This window comes from Schistocerca gregaria, chromosome 10 (assembly GCF_023897955.1).
Source record: "Schistocerca gregaria isolate iqSchGreg1 chromosome 10, iqSchGreg1.2, whole genome shotgun sequence".
NCBI classification, from domain to species: domain Eukaryota; kingdom Metazoa; phylum Arthropoda; class Insecta; order Orthoptera; family Acrididae; genus Schistocerca; species Schistocerca gregaria.
The window spans coordinates 221,447,782-221,469,236 of record NC_064929.1 but is presented as its reverse complement, the minus strand read 5'-3'; the positions used below and the strand labels follow the sequence as shown (position 1 = coordinate 221,469,236).

Below are 21,455 nucleotides of genomic sequence, written 5' to 3'. Positions count from 1 at the left end.
GGAAGAGGCAAATTGCGGACCAATATCAGTAACAAGAGTAGAGGGAAGGCCTTCCAAAGAGAGAATGCGAGCTAGAGCATTGGTGGTTGCCGCGGTGGTAGGCGACGAGCAATGGACAATGAAAAGAAAGTTAGAGTAGGCGTCAATATTGAGAAACCAATAAGTACCTAAAAAAAGTCCCCTGAAGTCGGCATGAATACGCTCCCAGGGCTTCTCAGGCGAAGGCCACGGTGACAAAGATGACTTCGGGGCGGCAGCCTGTGGCGAACGAAGGTCGCAGGCAGCGACAGTGTGTGCGATTTCAGAGTCTATGCCGGGCCAGTACACATGACGGTGCACCAGAGATTTCGTGCGAGAGACACCCCAGTGCCCTTGGTGAAGGAGACGCAAGACCGAAACATGCAAAGATGCAGGTACCACAACACGCGGCGAAGCATTTTCGGTGGAAAGGAGGATAACACCATCCAGGTGTGCAGCCTTGTTGGGAAGTGACGTTGATGGATGAAACAAGGAAACAAGTGGTTTATGATCTGTAACAAGATGAAATTTGGATCCATAGAGAAAAACACCAAACTTATGGAGCATAAATAATGGCCAAAGCTTAGTTTTCAATTTGAGAATACTTTTGTTGGGCATCCGTGAGCGTTTTGGAGGCATAAGCAATGGGTTGTTCAGAACCGTCAGAAAAACTGCACTGTTCCCGTATTGTGAGGCATCCGTGGCAAGAACAAGATGTTGGCCAGGTCGATAAGTAGCCAAGCACAGGGCATGTTTCAGCATAGTCTTCAGTTTCTGGAAACCCGCATCAATGACGCGGACCAGTGAAAAGGCACGTTTTTATGCAACAGGCAATGCAACGGCTGAGCCACCGAAACAGCAGATGGTAAAACTTGTAGTAGTATGCTATTTTCCCCAAGAAGGCCTGCAGTTCCTTAACAGATTTTTGGTGAGGAAGGGCATCAATCACAGCGACAGTTTGCTGAAGTGGATGAATACCATCCAGAGAATTGAAACCCCAAGTACGTGATAGATGCCTGAAAAAATTTTGATTTCTGAAGATTACACTTAAGACCGGCAGTCTATAAGACATGAAAAAGTGTGCGGAGACTTTGAAGATGTTCGTCAGTGGTGGAGCCAATGACAACAATGTCGTCCTGGTAATATATACACCCAGGGACAGTGAGCAATAATTGTTCAAAGAATCGCTGAAGGAGAGCAAGGGTGTTGGCAACTCCGAATTGCAATCGTTGGTATTGATAGAGGCCGAAAGTTGTGTTAAGGACCGGATACTGCCGGGAAGCAGCATCGAGAGGAAGTTGATAAGCTTCTGACAGGTAAAGTTCAGAAAAATACTGGCCTCCAGAGAACAATTCTTGAGGTTGAGGCATAGGGCAAGTGTCGACAAGGCATTGAGCATTTACAGTGGCTTTGAAATCACCACAGAGACGAATATCATCATTTGGTTTAGCAACAGCAGCAACAACAACAACAGGAAAGGACCATTCACTTGAAGTGACAGGAAGCAAGACCGTTTGACCTGATCACGAAGGGCCACAGGAATGGGCCGAGCCCGAAAAAACTTAGGCCAAGCTGTGGGTTTGAGCGTGATATGAGCTTCAAAGTAGTTTGCACAGCCTAACCCAGGAGAAAAAAGGGACGAAAATGTCATCGACAAGGAATCCAATTGAGCAGAGACTGTATTGACAGAGTCATCTACGGAGAACCCAAAAGTGCGAAAGGCATCGAAACCAAAAAGATTCTCCGTGTTACTATGGTCGACCACAAATATGGGAACAGTGCGAACGACAGATTTGTAGGATACCTCAGCATCAAATTGTCCCAAGAGAGAAATCTTCTGTTTATTGTAAGTCTGTAATAGCCTAGTGACAGGTGACAAGATTGAAGAACCCAGCTGAAGATACGTGTGAGAATTGATGATAGTGGCAGCAGAACCAGTATCCACCTGGTATGCGAACATCCCAACCAAGTATTTGGACAGTGAGGAATAACTTCCCCGAAAGGAAATAAGTACAATTGACAGACAACACAGAATCAGAATCAGCACCATGTTCATGAACATCATGTATGCAGTCGGCTTAGCAAACGGATGACACATGACCCTTATTTCCTCGACGTCACCCCATGCCTCCATTTGTGCTCCAGTGGTGCGAGAAATTTCAAAAGACTGAGCGAATGATAGGACTTAATCTAGAGTCGGATTTGCCAACTAAAGGGCACGTTGCCTAACTTTTTTGTCGGGCACCGACCGGATAATAGCATCCCGTGCCATGGAATCGGTGTAGGATTCTTTGTGAACTTCAGTAACAAATTGACACTTTCTACTGAGGCCGTGAAGTTCAGCGGCCCAAGCGCGATAGGATTGATTCGGTTGTTTTTGAGAACAATAAAAGGCAATACGAGAGGCTACCACATGCGTTTGATTTGAAAATAGACGGACAGAAGTGAGCACATTTCAGCAAAGGACAAAGACGCAGGATCTTTCAAAGGAGCCAATTGCGACGACAACCGATACATTTGAGGTGAAATCCGTGAAAGGAACAGACTCTTACACGTTTGTTCGTCCGCGACATGAAATGCCAAGATGTGCTGTCGAAAACGTTTTTTGTAATCAGATCAGTCTTCCGCCGTCTCCTCGTAATGAGAAAAAGTAGGTAGAGATGACGATGAGAGATGCCCCGCATTTGATGCCACGACGAAATCACGAATCGCATTTGTGAGAAGCATTTGTTCTATGAGACCTTGCAATAGTTGCTGTAAAGTAGCCACGGAAACATGTGGGTCAACGATGGAAAAGAAAAATCACTACCTCATCGCCAATTGTAATAACTTCAAGTTGAACAAATATATTTCAAGAAAGCCGCAATACATGAAAGTCAAAGATCAAGTAAACTTTGACAGTCAAATCATAACTGAGTCAGAGTCCGGTCGCTGGCTGTCTGGCCACCTAGGTGGCGCTGCTGCTGCACAGCTGGCAGACAGGGCCGAAAGTAGAGGACGTGCGTAACTGCGCGGCGGCACTTTGAAAGATCCCCGAGTCACAACAGATACAAAGCTTACTTGCAATTTTTTTAAGAGCAAGAGATTTCATTTTATAAGCAAACATATTTAGTTTTAGATGTTCTGTAATGGAGTAATACAGATGGTCTTATCTGCTCACTACTAAAAAGGGAAAGCCCAAGTTTTTCTTATTTTGAATATGACAGCATTTAATTTAATTTACATATATGGAAAATTGTTAAATAAAAGTTGGACAGCACTTTAAATTTCACTTCCACAAACTTTTACATGGAATTGTTCTGGTGCTGAACTGAACTGATTTGGCAGGCACAGCTGCCGAAATATGAATGTGTTCTTAACAGTGTAAACCAGTATGTGCACTATTGATGGTATTTTAGTTCAGTTACAATTTAAAATAGTCTAAATGTTCTTAGTTTCTGCAGTGACCGTAATCATTGGACGGGTCCAGTTTTCCGGCTATTGTTGATGAGCTGCTTCCACATTCTGTCTGCATGTAACCTGACAGGGGAACATCATCTATTGTCCAACCTCTGGCAGTGAGGCCATCCTTGATTATGTCCATATGAAAGGTTGTGTGTCTTCTTATAGGGTACGTTTGGGCTTTTAATGTTGGCTCCAGCCTCATTGCACGAGTGTATCTCCATAGTCTGGATGTGCTGTTTTAGTCCGGAAGGGATGTCCCGAGTCGTGCCTGTTTTCTCACCTCCTCATTCCTTAACTTCTTCTGGACGTCAGTCGAAGAAGTTTAATTTATGATGTCTGCAGTCTCTGGGAGACTCTTTGTGAGGCTGCACGCTTTAGTACCCTAGATCAATATTGGTATGAAATAGTTGTTTAACATAATTGTCACTTTTTTCAGGAATCTGGAGCCTGTGAAATGGTTCTCACTTCTGTGCAGAATTCAGCAACTACACAGTGTTGGTAATCTACTGAGATGCAAAAAACTGTACATACTTTCACTGGTGATACAGTTTCACACATGCCAGATGTCCACGTCTGTTGACTGCCGTCATCACCGTCTTGGTCTCATTGATGTGGAAGCTGTATTCCTGGAACTGGGATTTTCTTATTTTGAGCCTGGTCTGAACTTTCTCATCTGTTTCACCCCCAGATCATATCAGCAAAAGCAACTCCATTAAGTTCACAAAAACTTTTCCTGATGTTCCATATTATGTCATCCAGAACAGCGCTGAACAGTTGCGGGGGCAATGTGTGGCCTTGTTGAGCTCCACCCTTCATCTGAAACTGCGAAGGCCGCCCCTCGGCAACTCGTACGCAGCTAACACAGTCTTGCATGACGTCACCCGTCTGTGACGTACATCTCTTTTTCTCCTTAGGCACTTCCAGATCTGTTCCCTTGTAGCACTATGATATGCCTCCTTTACATCTAGGAACACAGTTAACAGGTTCTTGCCTTTCTCCTGGTATGTTTCCATCAGCGTGCAGATACTAAAAATTAGATCCACTATTGATCTGTTATTTCTGAAGGCATATTGCCTATCTTGCAGCTGCAATTCTGTGGTTGTTCTCTATCTTTCCTCTGATTTTTTCCATAGCTTACACCTTGTGTCACAGCTGGAGTACGCCCCTATTAGTGAGTTTCAGTAGTGAAGGTGAAAAAATTTGCATTATTTTAAATTGAAATTAATTCTGTAATAATTGTTTTGACAATAAATTTTACATGATGTTAAATTCATACATGATTGAGTTATAACTTCCACTTTCCTCCAGTTCTAATGGTTTCTTATGACAATTCATGTTTTATGTAAATTATTTCTGTTTCAGTTTATACTGAAGATATGACTGTGACATTTTCTTACATTACAAACAATAATTGTAAAATTTATGACCAATTAAAATAATTTCTGTATATGACTAAATATCATTAAGAATAATCGGACATGTTGGAATGTAAACATATAAACCTTAAACATGAATATATGTAGTGAAATTGACTGGATGGGGTGATACATTTTGGAGTCCTGCTCATCTAATTATCAGACTGCATTTATTTTAAAATGCAACTGTGTTATTTATAATGGCAACATTTGGTGTGATATGCATATTAAAGTTAGACATATTGTAAATTGCAGTGCAAGCTGTTAGCTTTGATTGGTGACTACATAAAAAAGTATGGCGAAGTGATGTCTTATAATCGCTCGCTTTTATTAATGTGTTGCAGCCGAGAGGGAATATGGGGATTTTACGCAACTGTGCTTGATATTGATGCCTTCAAACAAATTAATAGCACAAACATAGTAGAATATGTAGTTATTTTATAAATATTTTAAATTTCAGGTGTTGTGGAGTTGGCTCTTGCACACGGGTTTTTTGGACCAGCTGCAGGATGTGTGCAAACTGAGGTAAGGCTTTTGGAACTTCTGTTTGTATATTGATGCAATATTCTGCTCGTATATGGTGCAAAAACCATAAGGAGCTCCAGTAGCACAAAGTCACTGTGTTGAACAAAATCATCCAGCTAATTTCTCTATGATGACTGGTACTGGAAAAGATTACAATGTGAAGTTCATAATATTGAGTTGCCTGTTCGGAATGTATCACTTACAAAGTTCGTACTGTAAGTTTGCAGTTGTGTGTCTAACTGATGTAACTGGAAAAGTACAAAACATGGAGTAACTCGGAAGAAGAAAAGCTGTCATGTGTTTAAAGTACTTGTTTGGTTTTACAGTTCTGTACAGTTGTGCAAAATAGCCTCTCAATTTTTGTTATAGTGGATGTGTCACAACCGTCAATTTAGGGAATCGAACAACAGTTAATGCAGAATGGTATACTATATGACACACTATTTGCCCGTACTCGCTGACAAAATCGGGAGAATTTTGTCTTGGGCAGTGAACGGAGACATATTTTCTGTGCTTAGTGCCCTCCCCCAGGGTTCTCGAGGTTCTTTTCCGAGTTTGCGTGTGGCGCACACGGGGCCCTGAGCTCTCGCAGCCCATTATTTGTACCCGGGCTGCATTTCCTTCATTCTGCCCCTCCCTCACTATCCTCAGTCCTTCCCCACTGCCCTCTCCTTCCCCTCTTTTGGTGTTCTAATTTATGTAGACCTTGTTATCTACCTGCTTCTCTGTATTGCTTGTTCCTCCCCCTCTTTTCTGATGTTTAGGTCCCCACTCGAGGTTTCACCTCCACTTCTAAATTCCTGTTTTTAGTGTGAGCCATTTGGGGAAGAACTCCCTCCCTAGCGTCTGCGGTGTGGATTGCTTTCCCCTTTCCTTCCCCGTCGTAGCCCCTCTCCGCTGCGCTAGGTGACCGGCACGTGTAGGTAGTCCTGTTGTGGGCGTCTTACGTACCTGTCTAGCTGAGACCCCTGACAACACAGGGATCACACTACTGATACACGAGCTGTCCGCTCCGCACATGTGCCGAGGAGTGGTAGCTCGTCTTACTGGATTGTCAGTACTGCTGGCAACAGCTGCCTCTGCCAGATAGCCCTTGCTGTGCCCACGGGGAGAGCCCGATCAGAGTGGGTGGTACCGGGGCAGATACTAGCTGCGTGAAGCGTATCGGGCTGCAAAAATCTGGCCGTGCTCAGCCGTCTGTTCGAATGGTGAAGGATCACTGAATGTCACTTTGTGTGACGCGGCAGCCTTTCCTTCCCTGGCTACACTGTGGGAAGAGGGCCACGCTCACCGTCTTGGGACAAAACACTTTCCCCGCTACCTCATTTGTACTACTACGGACGGGGTCGTATTCGCCACCAAAAAGTGAATATTGAGGATGAGTTTGGCAAAGTGGAATCTCTCGGCACGATGCAGTCGGGCTTCCTGTTGACGAAAGCTTCGTCTGCCACCCAATCTGCAACTCTTCGCAATTGTGATTGTTTCGGCAATGTCCTAATGTCCGTTTCTGCTCACCGATCTGAAAGCGGTCCACGGAGTCATTTTTCGTAGGGATCTCACCCTACAAGCTGACGACGAACTCTGGCGAATCTGGAGTGACGCGGCGTTCTTTTTGTTCGACGTGTGAAGAAATTTTGGCTTTAAAGGGGAATACCCCCAGAGAAGGTAAAGGTTACGTGCTACAGATGTGATGTGACGCCGTACGTCCTACCACCCACGAGGTGCTTTCGGTGCTAGAGTTTTCGGCACACATTTTCCCACCGTACAGTGGACCCTCAGGGTGCTGACTGTGGACATTCGGTCCACGAGGAAAGCCCCCGTATTCTGCCACCCGTGTACGTCAATTGTCACGACCGTCACTCCCCTCGCTCACTAGATTGCCCAGCTCACAGGAGAGAAAAGACGATCTAGGAGTGAAAGTCCCCGGATTGCCCGTCTTATACTGAGGCTCGCTAAAAGTACGAAAGACCCCATCCGGTGTCACTGTCTTCAACTTTTTCCTCCGTTACGTCCTTTACTTTCCCGCTCCTGCCTCTTCCGTATCCCCTCCCCGCCCCGCCTCGTCCCATCCCCCTCTCCCTCCCTCGCCGTTCCCGTGACTCCCCTCCGGAAGCCGCTCCCGTTCCCCGGCCGGAGTGCCCTCCTTCGGCACCTGCCGGTGGTGTGGCTACCCCCGGAATCCCTCTCCCCGGCATCTCTCAGACTGGAAGTCTTCTATCAAACTCGGCCACGAGACGCCCCACCTGTGTGCCTCCAAGTCGCCCGCTCTCTTTTAGTTCTGGATATTGCGGAAACCTGTGCTCTCTTTGTGCCCTGCCCTCCTCCACCTGTGAAAGAGTAGGAGAAACATAAGCCCCAGGACAAGACTCCTCCGCCCCCCCCCCCCCCCCTGCAGTGCCCCCAGAAATACCGTCTCGCCTCGCAAACGGAGGCTGTGGATGTCATCCGATCCTTGTCAGCGTAGCGCTCGCGCGGTTCCGGACTGAAGTGCCTAGAACCGCTCGGCCGTGTCTGCTCTCGGTGACGGTTCCCCTACGCACTACGGTGCCACTTGTGGCGCCTTTACTGCTATCACTCTCACGATCTCCCCCCCCCCCCCCCCCCCTCCCCCCCCTCCCTTGCTCCTGTGGCTTCCGTACATTGGTCACCCTGTGATTATCTTTGTGACAGTGACCACTTACCGGTGCCACTCTCATTCCCCTGCCGCCGCCAGGCAGACGAGCCCTCACGTTGGGCATTCTGAATGGCCTATTGGCCTTTATGTACATCTGCTGTGCGCTTCGACTTCTCTCTCTCGAATTGTATTGATGCGTTTGTGCGGGGCATCTCTGCCTCTATTCTTCGTGCTGCTGACACTGCTTTCCCCCTATCCACAAGTCCCCCTCATCATTAACTGGTACCGAGGTGGACCAAAGACGTAGCAGTCGCTGTGTGGGACCGGCAGTGGGAGCAGTAGGGATTTAAATGAGCTGAGGCTCGTTACCTTATTAAGCAGAGTAAAATGGAATGCTGGGAATGCTATGTTTTCTCCTCGGGGACTTATGCCTCATCCTCGCACGTCTGGTCCACGCTCAGTAGCTTACTGGGCCACCGGCGACAGTCGACTGTCCGGGGTCTCACTCTCCGAGGTGCTCTGCGCATTGATCCGTCGGTCCTTGCGAAATACGTTGTGACACACTTTGTGACGGCATCGGCATCCTCTTCCTGTGATGCTACCCTTTTCCAGCAGAAATGCAGAGTTGAACAGACCAGAGGCCCCCCCCCCCCCTCTCTGTTTTAACTCCCACCTTCACTCAGTGAGAATTCTTGCAGGCTGTTCCCTCTACACATGACGTGCGGTCTGGATTCCGTCCGAAACTAGACGATCCGACACTCAGTTTACCGAGAGGCAACATCTACTCGGTCTTCAACTGCATTTGGCTCGTAGGTGTTTTCCTGTCGCAGTGGCAAGACAGTGTAGTTATCCCCGTTCTCAAGTGCAGGAAGAAACCGACATTTCTCAACAGCTACCGCCCAATTAGCTTGACGTATGTACTTTCTAGACTGCTAGAGAGAATGGTTAGCTTTACTTCATGTCGGGTACTTGAATCTCGGGGCCTCGAGTCCCAGTATTGGTGTGGTTTCCAGGGAGTATAATCTCCAACTGACCATTTAGTCAGATTTTAAACAGCAATCTGACAGGGTTTTACTAACTGCCGGTACCTTCTCACCGACTTCTTTGACCTACATAAGGCATACGACACGACTTGGCACTGTCACATTTTAGTTACCCTTCGTGACTGGGGCTTTGATGACCAACTTCAGATTCTTATGCGCAAGTTTTTATCCCACCGCCCGTTCCAGGTTCAAGTTGACACTTGACTTAGCACCCTTCGGATTCGGGAGAATAGTATCCCAAAGGGTTATGAGTCGAGTCACTTTCTTCCTCGACAGGCTTTCAAACTCTGTCGGGACTGTCACTACCCTAGAGTTTTTTGTCGACGACCGAGCGAGATGGTGTAGTGGTTAACACACTGGACTCGTATTCAGCAGGACGACAGTCCGAACCCACGTCCAGCCGTCCTGATTTAGATTTACTGTTATTTCTCTAGATCGCTTCAGGCAAAAGCCGGGATGGTTCCTTTAAAAGGGCACGCCTGACTTCCTTCCCCGTCCTTCCCTAATCTGATAGGACCTATGTCGGCAATTTTTGCATCTGGTGCAGTTCCCACTTTGCTATCTGACGGGTCTCTGCGTGGGCCGTCTCTCGTGGCTTCCCATTTTCTTCCTCCAAAGTGCAGGTTACACATTCTTGTCATCGACCGGCAGTACACCCTGATCCAGAACTTTCTGTAGGTGACCAGCTCCTCAGTGTTGTAGCACAGTCCTGTTTCTTGGGTCTTATTCCTGATAAGCTCACACGGCTGCGCATAGTCGCCACCTGAAGACGACATGCATGCAGAAGCTTAATACTCTCTGCTTCGTGGCCCACATTTATGGAGGTGCAAACAGAGCTACTCTTCTCCATCTACCGTGTTCTGGACTTGTCTAGACTGTATTATGGTAGTCAGATTTATGGCTCAGCTAGTCCTTCCAATCTGAAAATACGTGACCGTGTACATCGTTGTGGTCTGCGTCTGGCTGTTGGCGTCTTTCACACTGGTTCTGTTAGCAGTCTCCTGACAGAAGTGGAGATTCTCCCTATACAAATATGATGGCGCCAACTCCCGGTTCTTACGCTTTTGCCATTCGTAGATTCCCTGACCGTCCCTTGTACCCTGTCTTCTTTGCAAACTGGGGATGTCTCTCCCAATAACCACCCACGGGTGGGACTGATTATTGGAATACATCTCATTTCACCCTGTCGGGATCTCCATCTCCACTCGCTGGAATGCACTCCTTGGATTTCCTCCCACACCCTCCCTTGGATGGTGCCTAGGCAACAGATTAAGTCCAACCTATTCCAGGGTCCTAATGTCTCTTTCGCCGCTACAGTTTTCTGGTGTCTTGAATTTTCTATCCTTGAAGGTAGGATACACTTTTATGTCTACTAGCTTAGAGCACCATTTTTATTGGCGTGTAGTGTGTTCACAGCAGAGCTAGTAGCCATCAACAGGGCCCTCAGTTTTGTTTCTCAGGCCTCATTCCACAGTGTTTTAATATGTACCAAATCAATGAGCTGCTGCAGGCTATCGACCAATGTTACTCTCTTAGTCATTCGGTCTCTCCTATCTGTGAGCTCCTCTCCGCCCTTGAGCGTGCCACCTATTCAGTTGTCTCTATGCGTCCCAAGTCGTGACGTCATCCCAGAGAATGAACTGGCTGACCATTTGGCTAGGGAAGCAGATACTTAGCTCTCTATTGCACAAAAGTTGAATGACATATAATACGCTACTGCTCTCAGTAATAAACTCCGCACAATCGAGGAGTCTACTACAATTTCACATGCTTCTTTCCGCTCCTCTCGGAAAGAGTCCACTGTCATGTGTCGTCTACACATTGGTCATACCAGGCTCGCTCATTGTTTCCTCTTGTGTAACAAACCATGCCCACAGTGTGATAGTGGAGCCAGACTAACAGTATTACATATGTTGGTGGAATGTCCCCGTTTTTTGACCCTTCGTACTAAGTAGTGTGTTGCAGATTCCTTAAATTTAATATTAAGAGACGATTCACGGACAGTTGAACTTACCCTCAGTTTCTTCCCTGAAAGTGGTTTTTTATTTTTAGTTTTAAGGTTTTGCTTTACTCTGGGAGTAGGGGCAGGGTGCTTGTGGTTGGGGCCTCTCTTCCTGTTTTCTCGGTCTGGGACCCATGACCACTCCCCTGTGGAAAGACTGCTCCTTTAGCCCTCTGTTTTCCCAGTTTTAGCTTTGGCCTACCCTTTTTAACCTTTTACTGTGTGTGTTTTAGCTTCCTCATTCTGTAGTTTGATTCCTCTGACTGCATCCATCCACTCTGAGCAGACTCTCTCTCTTTTGTGTGTAACTTTGGAATTGCGGGACTATATCCTCACCATTTGGTCCTGTAACTCCCCCCCCCCCCCCCCCCCCCCAATTAATCAATCAATCTGTGCCTACTGCCATGATCTGTTGACCATAAAACAAAATTAATAGAGTGTGCAAATACTGACCACGAGAGCCTACACTGTACAAAACTGGGAGTAGCAGTGTTCTTTGTCACGAACACTGACTGTTCGTGCACAGCATGTCAAAAAACTGAAGCAGCGAAAAACTGCCAATTAATGTATAATCTCTCATCTTCATCTGGACTATTGCCTTAAGACCTCTTTATCTTGCACCGACAGTGGTTTTTATTGCCTTGCGCAACTGATCCTCCCAAAACCCTGTTTTTGAGCTACCATCACCAGAGTGGAGAAATGTTTGCAGAATTGATTCAAAAGCATGCAGAAGCATGTCAATTTTTAATGCATTCTCGAGATTGTGCAGGCTACAAAAAGCACATTGGAATACATTGCAAGTCAGAGTGGGCGAAATGGCTGGAAATGGGAAGTGGTGTGACGGTTACATTTAAAAGGTAAATGTCTTAAAGTAGTTCATAGTAACCAAAGAGGAAATATGAGGGTTGAATAAAAAGTAACACCTCCACCTTTGTCGATTGGGTTTGCACGGGAATGTTTTATTAAATCAAATGCAGAAATAATCCTTGGAATGTGATGTATAATTACCAATATTCACTTTTCCACATAATCACCAGCCAATTGGATACATTTCTGTCAATGATGAAAAAGTTTTCTGAAGCCATCACAGAAGGAATCGACACTGTTTCTGCAACTAAAGTCTCACATTTCTCTCAACATCATCAGAATCACAATGATGTCCCCGCAGATCGGCTTTCATTATCGGGAACAGATGGAAGTCAGATGGTGCCGAATCTGGACTGCATGGAGGATGCCGTACAGTGGTGAGAGTCAGTCTCTGAAATTCTGCTGTGGTTGCACGTGAAGTGTGTGGTTCGACATTGTCATGCTGTGGGAAAACAGAACTTCCTATAGCCAAGCAAAGCAATAAATTGACCCACACGTTCTTGTGAAATGACGGTGGTGCTTGCAATTTCTCTCGGAGTGATACGATGATCGTCCTGTATCAATCTGTCAACATTTTGCTTGTGAAATTCGGTGGTTGCTGTCAAAGGACGTCCAACTGTCATGCAGGTCAGATGTCCCCCCCCCCTCAACATCTTTAAACTTACCCAACGGTGCACAGTACTAATGTGAACACAATCACCATAAACTGCTTTCATTTTCTGATGAATCTCCTGTGGGGTGACATCTTCTGTTGTCAAGAATTGAATGACTGCACGTTGCTTTAATTGCATTGACCGACCGTCTGTACAGGGCTGTAACAACACGACCTTCAATGCTAAGGCTTCCCACCAATTGGAACCGAGGCTGTGGAACAAGCCAGTACCTGCCACATACCAATGCTACCAACTGTTGAAGAGTTATGATAATCAGGTTCTAAGTTTTCCTGTTAACTGTAAAACAATGAATTATTATATTTATTAAAACATCCTGTAGTTTTGGGGTTTTTGTGTGTTATTCGCAGCTAAAGATGGCAGCAAGTAAGTTTGCCAAAATATTGCACCATTTGGACGGCACCATACGGCTGATTAAGTGAGAACATTTCAAAATTCCCTTCTTGGCATTTATACCCTTATAGTTGACATTGACGTGTGCTGTGCTGTGCTGTGCTGTACTGTACTGTACTGTTTTGTTGTGTGGGCAACTGACCTTTTCCAGTTTTTTGATCTTGTCATGGTCTTAGTTCTTGTCTAATTTACTGAGGTTTTTGTTTGTAAAACTTGATAGGTAGTGCATGCCGGCATACAAGGGGTTTCTTAAACAGTAATTTACGCATTTTTCCTGCCTACTTCAACAGTATTGCTCTGTCTGCTCAACTTTAAACGGTTAAGAAACTTCACCAGCTGCCACTTTGCGCCCCCCCCCCCCCCCCCCCCCCTGCCCTGCTCCCTTCCCCCCCACCCAAAATAAATCCAATAATTGAGTACTGAATGAGAACAAGCATAGTACATTGATATGCACTACATTTCGTATTGAAAAAATTGTAGAATGTACTTTACTCATGTGGTTATATCAGCGTGAGATTTCCATGTGTGTAGGTGATGAAAATCCCTTGGAATTTTGTTTTATTGAAAAACTCCGCATGGTTATAACTTAATAATGCAGTGGGGATCAGTGGAGTTTTATTTTAGTATTGCAAAAAGTTAGATCAACTATATACTTTACATTCAGGAGCAGTCTGTTAAAGCCACCGTTGGGTTGTGCTTCTATTCAACACAGTCTAGCCAGGTTCTTTTGTAAGATATGGGATTTGCGATGCCTTCGTCAAAGAGAAATGTTCTTTTAGTAAGTAAGCTTAACGGAAGGTCACTTATGTCAAGTGCGAACAATAATGGGTCGAGGACTGAGCTTCGTCTCATTGTGTTGTTTAGTGAACCATAAAATTTGCTACATGACTGCAGCTAGCAGCTCTTCTTCTTTGTTAGGGCCAGCAGCACTATGTATGTTAGATAATGATTTAGGTATTAGAAAGATGCACCAGAATGGCCACTTGTAATAATTAATCTTCATTAATGACTGTCTGTTTTGGCATTTATTGCCATTCTTAAGTACATCTAGAATGTAGTAGTGTCAAACTACTGTGAAACCATAATTAACATGTTATTTCCAATACATTTGCATTATTTACCATCCAATCAGAGTGCTAACAGCTATAAGGCAGTTCACTGATAATGTAAGATGTACATCACATCATTCTAGAGTACTTGAAAATAGTGGTAAATGGAGAAAAAGTCTGTCATTAATAAAGTTTGTTACAAGCAGCAATTCTGGTTCAGCTTTCTAATGAGCTTCCAGCAGTATTGGGCAACTTTTATTGTACATTGTGTTGTTAGTCATTTCTCTGACTATGTTGTAGTTATGTGGTAATCAAAATCATCATGGTGAGGCAAAGGAATAGAGGAGAATTTGTGTGTGTAGGGGGGGGGGGGGGGGGGTATACTGAGATGGTAGTTAAATAAGCTGCATGAACATTTTATTTGATGCCTGTCTTTCAGAATTTGTTCTGGAATTTGACATTTGACAACTACAGTGGTGATGGTGGCTGTGTTTGTTTCTTTCTTTTTTTATGTAATTAACAAAATTATTCGGTTCAAATTAATGATGATGTAAATAAAATAGAAAGAAACTTACACATGGGAAAAATATATTAAAAACAAAGATTCTAAGACTTACCAAGCGGGAAAGTGCCGGCAGACAGGCACAATGAACAAAACACACAAACACACACACACAGAATTACTAGCTTTCGCAACCGATGGTTGCTTCTTCAGGAAGGAGAGGGAACGACGAAAGGATGTGGGTTTTAAGGGAGAGGGTAAGGAGTCATTCCAATCTTGGGAGCGGAAAGACTTCCCTTAGGGGGAAAAAAAGGACAGATGTACACTCGCGCGCACACACACACACACACACACACACACACACACACACACACACACACACACACACACACACACACCCATCCGCACATACACAGACACAAGCAGACATATTTAAAGGCAAAGAGTCTCTTTGCCTTTAAATATGTCTGCTTGTGTCTGTGTATGTGCGAATGGATATATATGTGTGTGTGTGTGTGTGTGTGTGTGTGTGTGTGTGTGTGTGTGTGTGTGTGTGTGTGCGCGCGAGTGTACATCTGTCCTTTTTTCCCCCTAAGGGAAGTCTTTCCGCTCCCAGGATTGGAATGACTCCTTACCCTCTCCCTTAAAACCCACATCCTTTCGTCTTTCCCTCTCCTTTCTGAAGAAGCAACCATCAGTTGCGAAAGCTAGTAATTCTGTGTGTGTGTTTGTGTGTTTTCTTCATTGTGCCTGTCTGCCGGCGCTTTCCCGCTTGGTAAGTCTTAGAATCTTTGTTTTTAATATAACAAAATTGTTCTGTATAAGTAATTTGCTGAACAGTAGACATTACTTAAGTTCCTCTTACCTAAGGCTTTTTTTTTTCCCCAATAAGAAAAATCATTAGTTTCTAAAGGATGAGCATAATTCTGGTATTTATTAGCTCTAGGCCAAAGAATAACGCTCTGTTGTGCTTGAGGCGTACGTGAATGAGGCATACGAGAATGTTTTCTCTGTTGATTTGCAGTGTGGTTGTAAGGCATGTAAATTGTTTCAGGCAGAAAAGATGGAGAAAACAGAGTATTGGATGGCAGTAGATTTTTTTCTCAACTCTGTGAAATCTCACAGAAGTGAACCAGTCGACATTGGAGAAGAGTCAATTTTGCGGAGACTTCGTAAAACTGCCAACTACATAAAGGAATACAAGGTGACATTGCTGACAACTGCTTTCACATATGGAATTTGAAGATGAGAGTATCTTGCTACCGTACAACACACAGTTGAAAACACAATGGCCTGTGTTTTTTTTTTTTAAAAAAAACCCTCTTGGTGAAACTAAAATCCTTAATTTTTATATCTATGTTTAATACACAGTTCTGTCACATTGATGTGACCACCTGTCAAAAGCCCGAATAACCACCTTTTGCAGTGCAGGAGAGTGCCAGAGAGGCTCAGGAAGGTACTGGCAGGGATATGGCTTGCTGCCACAGTGTTATAATGTTAACATATCACTTTGTTAAAGTGACGTGTCGTGCAGGGTATTAGGACCGACAAACGTCATTCGTCACGTACAGAAGAACCTCACATTTGAAAAGCGTGTTCCATTCTTTGAATGATATTTAATATGTGTGCTTCAGTAGTTGACGATTGTCATTTGACACTCCTGAATACCCTGTGCAACACATCAGTTTAACAAAGTGGTATGTTACACCATAAGATTTCTGTTCTTAACTCGTGCCTGATTTATTATTATTATTATTTTCTTTTCTCAGACGTTATGTCTGGTGGGAAAAATATATCTAAAACAAAGATGATATGACTTACCAAACAAAAGCGCTGGCAGGTTGATAGACACACAAACACACACACACACAATTCAAGCTTTCGCAACCAGCGGTTGCTTCTTCAGGAAAGAGGGAAGAAAAGGTAAAGACGAAAGGATGTGGGTTTTAAGGGTGTGTGTGTGTGTGTGTGTGTGTGTGTGTGTGTGTGTGTGTGTGTGTGTGTGTGTGCGAGCGAGCGTATACCTGTCCTTTTTTTCCCCCCTAAGGTAAGTCTTTCCGCTCCCGGGATTGGAATGACTCCTTACCCTCTCCCTTAAAACCCACATCCTTTCATCTTTCCCTCTCCTTCCCTCTTTCCTGAAGAAGCAACCGCTGGTTGCGAAAGCTTGAATTTTGTGGGTATGTTTGTGTGTCTATCGACCTGCAAGCGCTTTTGTTTGGTAAGTCACATTCTTTGTTTTTAGATAAGTTTGGATGTAGCTGTATTGCATTGATGTACTGGTGGATATTGTGTGATATGACTCCTGTAGTTGATAGTATAATTGGTATAATGTCAACTTTATCCTGATGCCACATGTCCTTGACTTCCTCAGCCAGTTGGATGTATTTTTTCAATTTTTTCTCCTGTTTTCTTTTGTATATTTGTTGTATTGGGTATGGATATTTTGATTAGTTGTGTTGATTTCTTCTTTTTATTGGTGAGTATGATGTCAGGTTTGTTATGTGTTGTTGTTTTAACTGTTAAAATGGTTCTGTTCCAGTATAATTTGTATTCATCATTCTCCAGTACATTTTGTGGTGCATACTTGTATGTGGGAACGTGTTGTTATATAAGTTTATGTTTTAAGGCAAGCTGTTGATGTTGTATTATTTTTGCTACATTGTCATGTCTTCTGGCGTATTCTGTATTTGCTACTATTGTACATCCACTTGTGATGTGATCTACTGTTTCCATTTGTTGTTTGCAAAGTCCGCATTTATCTGTTGTGGTATTGGAATTTTTAATAATATGCTTGCTGTAATATCTGGTGTTTATTGTTTGATCCTGTATTGCAATCATGAATTCTTCCGTCTCACTGTATATATTGCCTTTTCTTAGCCATGTGTTGGATACATCTCGATCTGTGTGGCTGTGTTAGATGATATGGGTGATTGCCATGTAGTGTTTTCTTTTTCCAATTTACTTTCTTTATATCTGTTGATGTTATGTGATCTAAAGGGTTGTAGAAGTGGTTATGAAATTTCAGTGGTGTAGCCGATGTATTTATATGAGTGATTGCTTTGTGTATTTTGCTAGTTTCTGCTCATTCTAGAAAGAATTTTCTTAAATTGTCTACCTGTCCACAAAGTAGGTTTTTTATGTCGATAAATCCCCTTCCTCCTTCCTTTCTGCTTAATGTGAATCTTTCAGTTGCTGAATGTATGTGATGTATTCTATATTTGTGGCATTGTGATCGTGTAAGTGTATTGAGTGCTTCTAGGTCTGTGTTACTCCATTTCACTAATCCAAATGAATAGGTCAATATTGGTATAGCATAAGTATTTATAGCTTTTGTCTTGTTTCTTGCGGTCAATTCTGTTTTCAGTAATTTTGTTAGTCTTTGTCTATATTTTTCTTTTAGTTCTTCTTTTATATTTGTGTTATCTGTTCCTATTTTTTGTCTGTATCCTAGATATTTATAGTCATCTGTTTTTCCATCGCTTCTATGCAGTTGCTGTGATTATCCAATATGTAATCTTCTTGTTTAGTGTGTTTCCCCTTGACTATGCTATTTTTCTTACAGTTGTCTGTTCCAAAAGTCATATTTATATCATTGCTGAATACTTCTGTTATCTTTAGTAATTGGTTGAGTTGTTGATTTGTTGCTGCCAGTAGTTTTAGATCATCCATGTCTAGCAAATGTGTGAATTTGTGTGGGTATGTTCCAGTAATATTGTTTTCATAATTTGCATCATTTAGCATGTTGGATAGTGGGTTCAGAGCAAGGCAGAACCAGAAAGGACTTAATTAGTCTCCTTGGTATATTCCACGCTTAATCTGTATTGGCTGTGATGTGATATTATTCGAATTTGTTTGGATATTAAGTGTGGTTTTTCAATTTTTCATTACTATATTTAGGAACTGTACCAATTTTGGATCTACTTTGTATATTTCCAATATTTGTAGTAACCATGAGTGGGTTACACTATCAAAAGCTTTTTGGTAATCAATGTATGCGTAGTGTAGTGACCTTTGTTTAGTTTTAGAGTGATATGTCACCTCTGCATCTATTATCAGTTGCTCTTTACATCCTCGTGCTCCTTTGCAACAGCCTTTTTGTTCTTCATATATAATTTTGTTCTGTGTTGTATGTGTTACTAATTTCAATGACTGAAGTTAATATTTTGTATATTGTTGGTAGGCATGTTATGGGGCGATATTTAGCTCGGTTTGCTGTGTCTACTTGATCTTTAGGTTTCAGATAAGTTATTCCATGTGTAAGTGTATCAGGGAATGTGTATGGGTCTGCAATGTAACTGTTAAATAATTTATATTAAAAACAAACATTCCAAGACTTAGCAAGTGGGAAACTGCCGGTAGATAGGCACAATGAATAACACACACACACACACACACACACACACACACACACACACACACACACACAAGCAGAGATGTAAGTCAAGGCCGAAGTGTGGAGGCAAAGATGTTGTTGAAAGACAGGAGATTGAGGCCTGGTGGATAACGAGAAGAGAGGATATATTGAAGGGCAAGTTCCCATCTCCGGAGTTCGGATAGGTTGGTGTTGGTGGGAAGTATGCAGATAACTCGGACGGTGTAACACTGTGCCAAGATGTGCTGGCCGTGCACCAAGGCATGTTTAGCCACAGTGTGATCCTCATTACCAACAAACACTGTCTGCCTGTGTCCATTCATGCGAATGGACAGTTTGTTGCTGATCATTCCCACATAGAAAGCGTCAGAGTGTAGGCAGGTCAGTTGGTAAATCACGTGGGTGCTTTCACACGTGGCTCTGCCTTTGATCGTGTACACCTTCCGGGTTACAGGACTGGAGTAGGTGGTGGTGGGAGGGCGCATAGGACAGGTTTTACACTGGGGGCGGTTGCAAGGGTAGGAGCCAGAGGGTAGGGAAGGTGGTTTGGTGATTTCATAGGGATGAACCAAGAGGTTACGAAGGTTAGGTGGACAACGGAAAGACACTCTTGGTGGAGTGGGGAGGATTTCATGAAGTTGGATCTCAATTCGGGGCAGGATTTTAGGAAGTCGTATCCCTGCTGGAGAGCCACATTCAGAGTCTGATCCAGTCCTGGGAAGTATCCTGTCACAAGTGGGGCACTTTTGGGGTTCTTCTGTGAGAGGTTCTGGGTTGCATTTCGAAATCTTCTCTATCATCTTACTTTCTCTTTTTGTTTGTACAAGTAGTTTCACTTTGTATTCATCTCCCCTTTTTCCGTAATCTACCTTACATTTTGTCCTGCCTAATTATACTCAATAATACATAATTTACTACCAAACCATAACCTAAAAATTTTTAACGCTTTCAACATAACCGCTGCTATAAAATCCACTGTTCAAAGTTTACAAACATTTCGTGTAAACTCGTGAATACTATTTCACAGCTTCAGTTCCTTTCACCCATTAAACAACCATCTCAGCTATTTCCAACAACTTTTGTTTTATTTCCATTCCCGTTTTTCCCACATAACCGATCATTTTTTAGCATCTTCCCACAGGTTTAAACATTGTTATTTCTTCATCAAACAATTGTTAGCCTGTCTCATAACCTGCCAGTACATAACCAGTTCTTTGAATACATTTACACGCATTTTTACGAGATTTTTTGAAAAAAATTTTCGAGATTTTTGAAAAAAAATTTTCGAGATTTTTGAAAAAAAATTTTCGAGATTTTTGAAAAAAAATTTTCGAGATTTTTGAAAAAAAATTTTCGAGATTTTTGAAAAAAATTTTCGAGATTTTTGAAAAAAAATTTTCGAGATTTTTGAAAAAAAATTTTCGATATTTTTGGGGAAAAGAATTTTTCGATATTTTTGGGGAAAACAATTTTTCGATATTTTTGGGGAAAAAAAATTTTCGAGATTTTTCGGGAAAAAAAAATTTCGAGATTTTTCGGGAAAAAAAAATTTCGAGATTTTTCGGGAAAAAAAAATTTCGAGATTTTTCGGGGAAAAAAAAATTCGAGATTTTTCGGGAAAAAAAATTTCGAGATTTTTCGGGAAAAAAAAATTTCGAGATTTTTCGGGAAAAAAAAATTTCGAGATTTTTCGGGAAAAAAAAATTTCGAGATTTTTCGGGAAAAAAAAATTTCGAGATTTTTTCGATAAAATTTTTTTTCGAAATTTTCCTGAATTTCTTTACCATTTAACGTCTTTTGGAGACAACACAACTACCTAACCTTTGCACCCATTGTTACTCACCAGCATAGCTCATCTCAAACCAACACTTCTTCGACTTTTTTCACACCTTTATCTCTCCCTATATATATTTGTATTTATTTTCACTTTAACCTCATATTACCCTTTCCACCTTCTAATACCATGTCAACCTCATAACACCCCTACAACGACCCCACTAAATTTTATTTACATTCCCTCCGCAAACATGCCTTCACCCTAGGCAGATTACACTCCCATATTTTATTTACTCAGGCTTATCTGACATTTGGCATTACCCCCAAAGGCCTCACACTTAAAGTTCCCATCTCTGGCTGCAATCCTTCTTTACATCAGTCCTTATACCAGTTCCAAACTGCACAATCCATAGCCCTCACCTGCCTAATCCTTCACCTATACATCAACTCGGCCAATGAACACACCCGTCAACTCCTATCCCAAATCAAAGTCCTCAATCTTTCCTCTCCCACATCCACACCGGCTGTTCATAGCATCCTCCTACAGGCCAACCGCAAATTAGAACAGCATGCCACCCTCCACCTCAAAAAACTATCCAATCTCCTGGTTTCCCACCTCCGGAAAGGCAACTCACTCACCCTTTCCAACAAACCTCAACCTCCTCTCATTGCACACAGACCCAGTCTCTTCCAACTACTCAATCTCCCACTTCCAGCTCCACTCCCCCCAACACCTCAAAATTCTAGTCAACACAATCTGG

At 43.1% G+C, this 21,455-nt stretch overlaps 1 protein-coding gene across 3 annotated transcripts in view; it reads left to right on the top strand.

The window, feature by feature from the left end:
- The window catches only part of LOC126293546 (uncharacterized), a 67,881-nt gene that overhangs the window by 19,925 nt on the left and 26,501 nt on the right, over positions 1 to 21,455 (top strand). For all 3 annotated transcript variants that reach the window (XM_049986814.1, XM_049986813.1, XM_049986812.1), the window contains exons 2-3: positions 5,338 to 5,402; positions 15,598 to 15,747. In XM_049986814.1, the coding sequence (XP_049842771.1) occupies positions 15,607 to 15,747 (141 nt within the window). In that variant the 5' untranslated portion in view covers positions 5,338 to 5,402; positions 15,598 to 15,606. The remainder of the gene's footprint in view (positions 1 to 5,337; positions 5,403 to 15,597; positions 15,748 to 21,455) is intronic.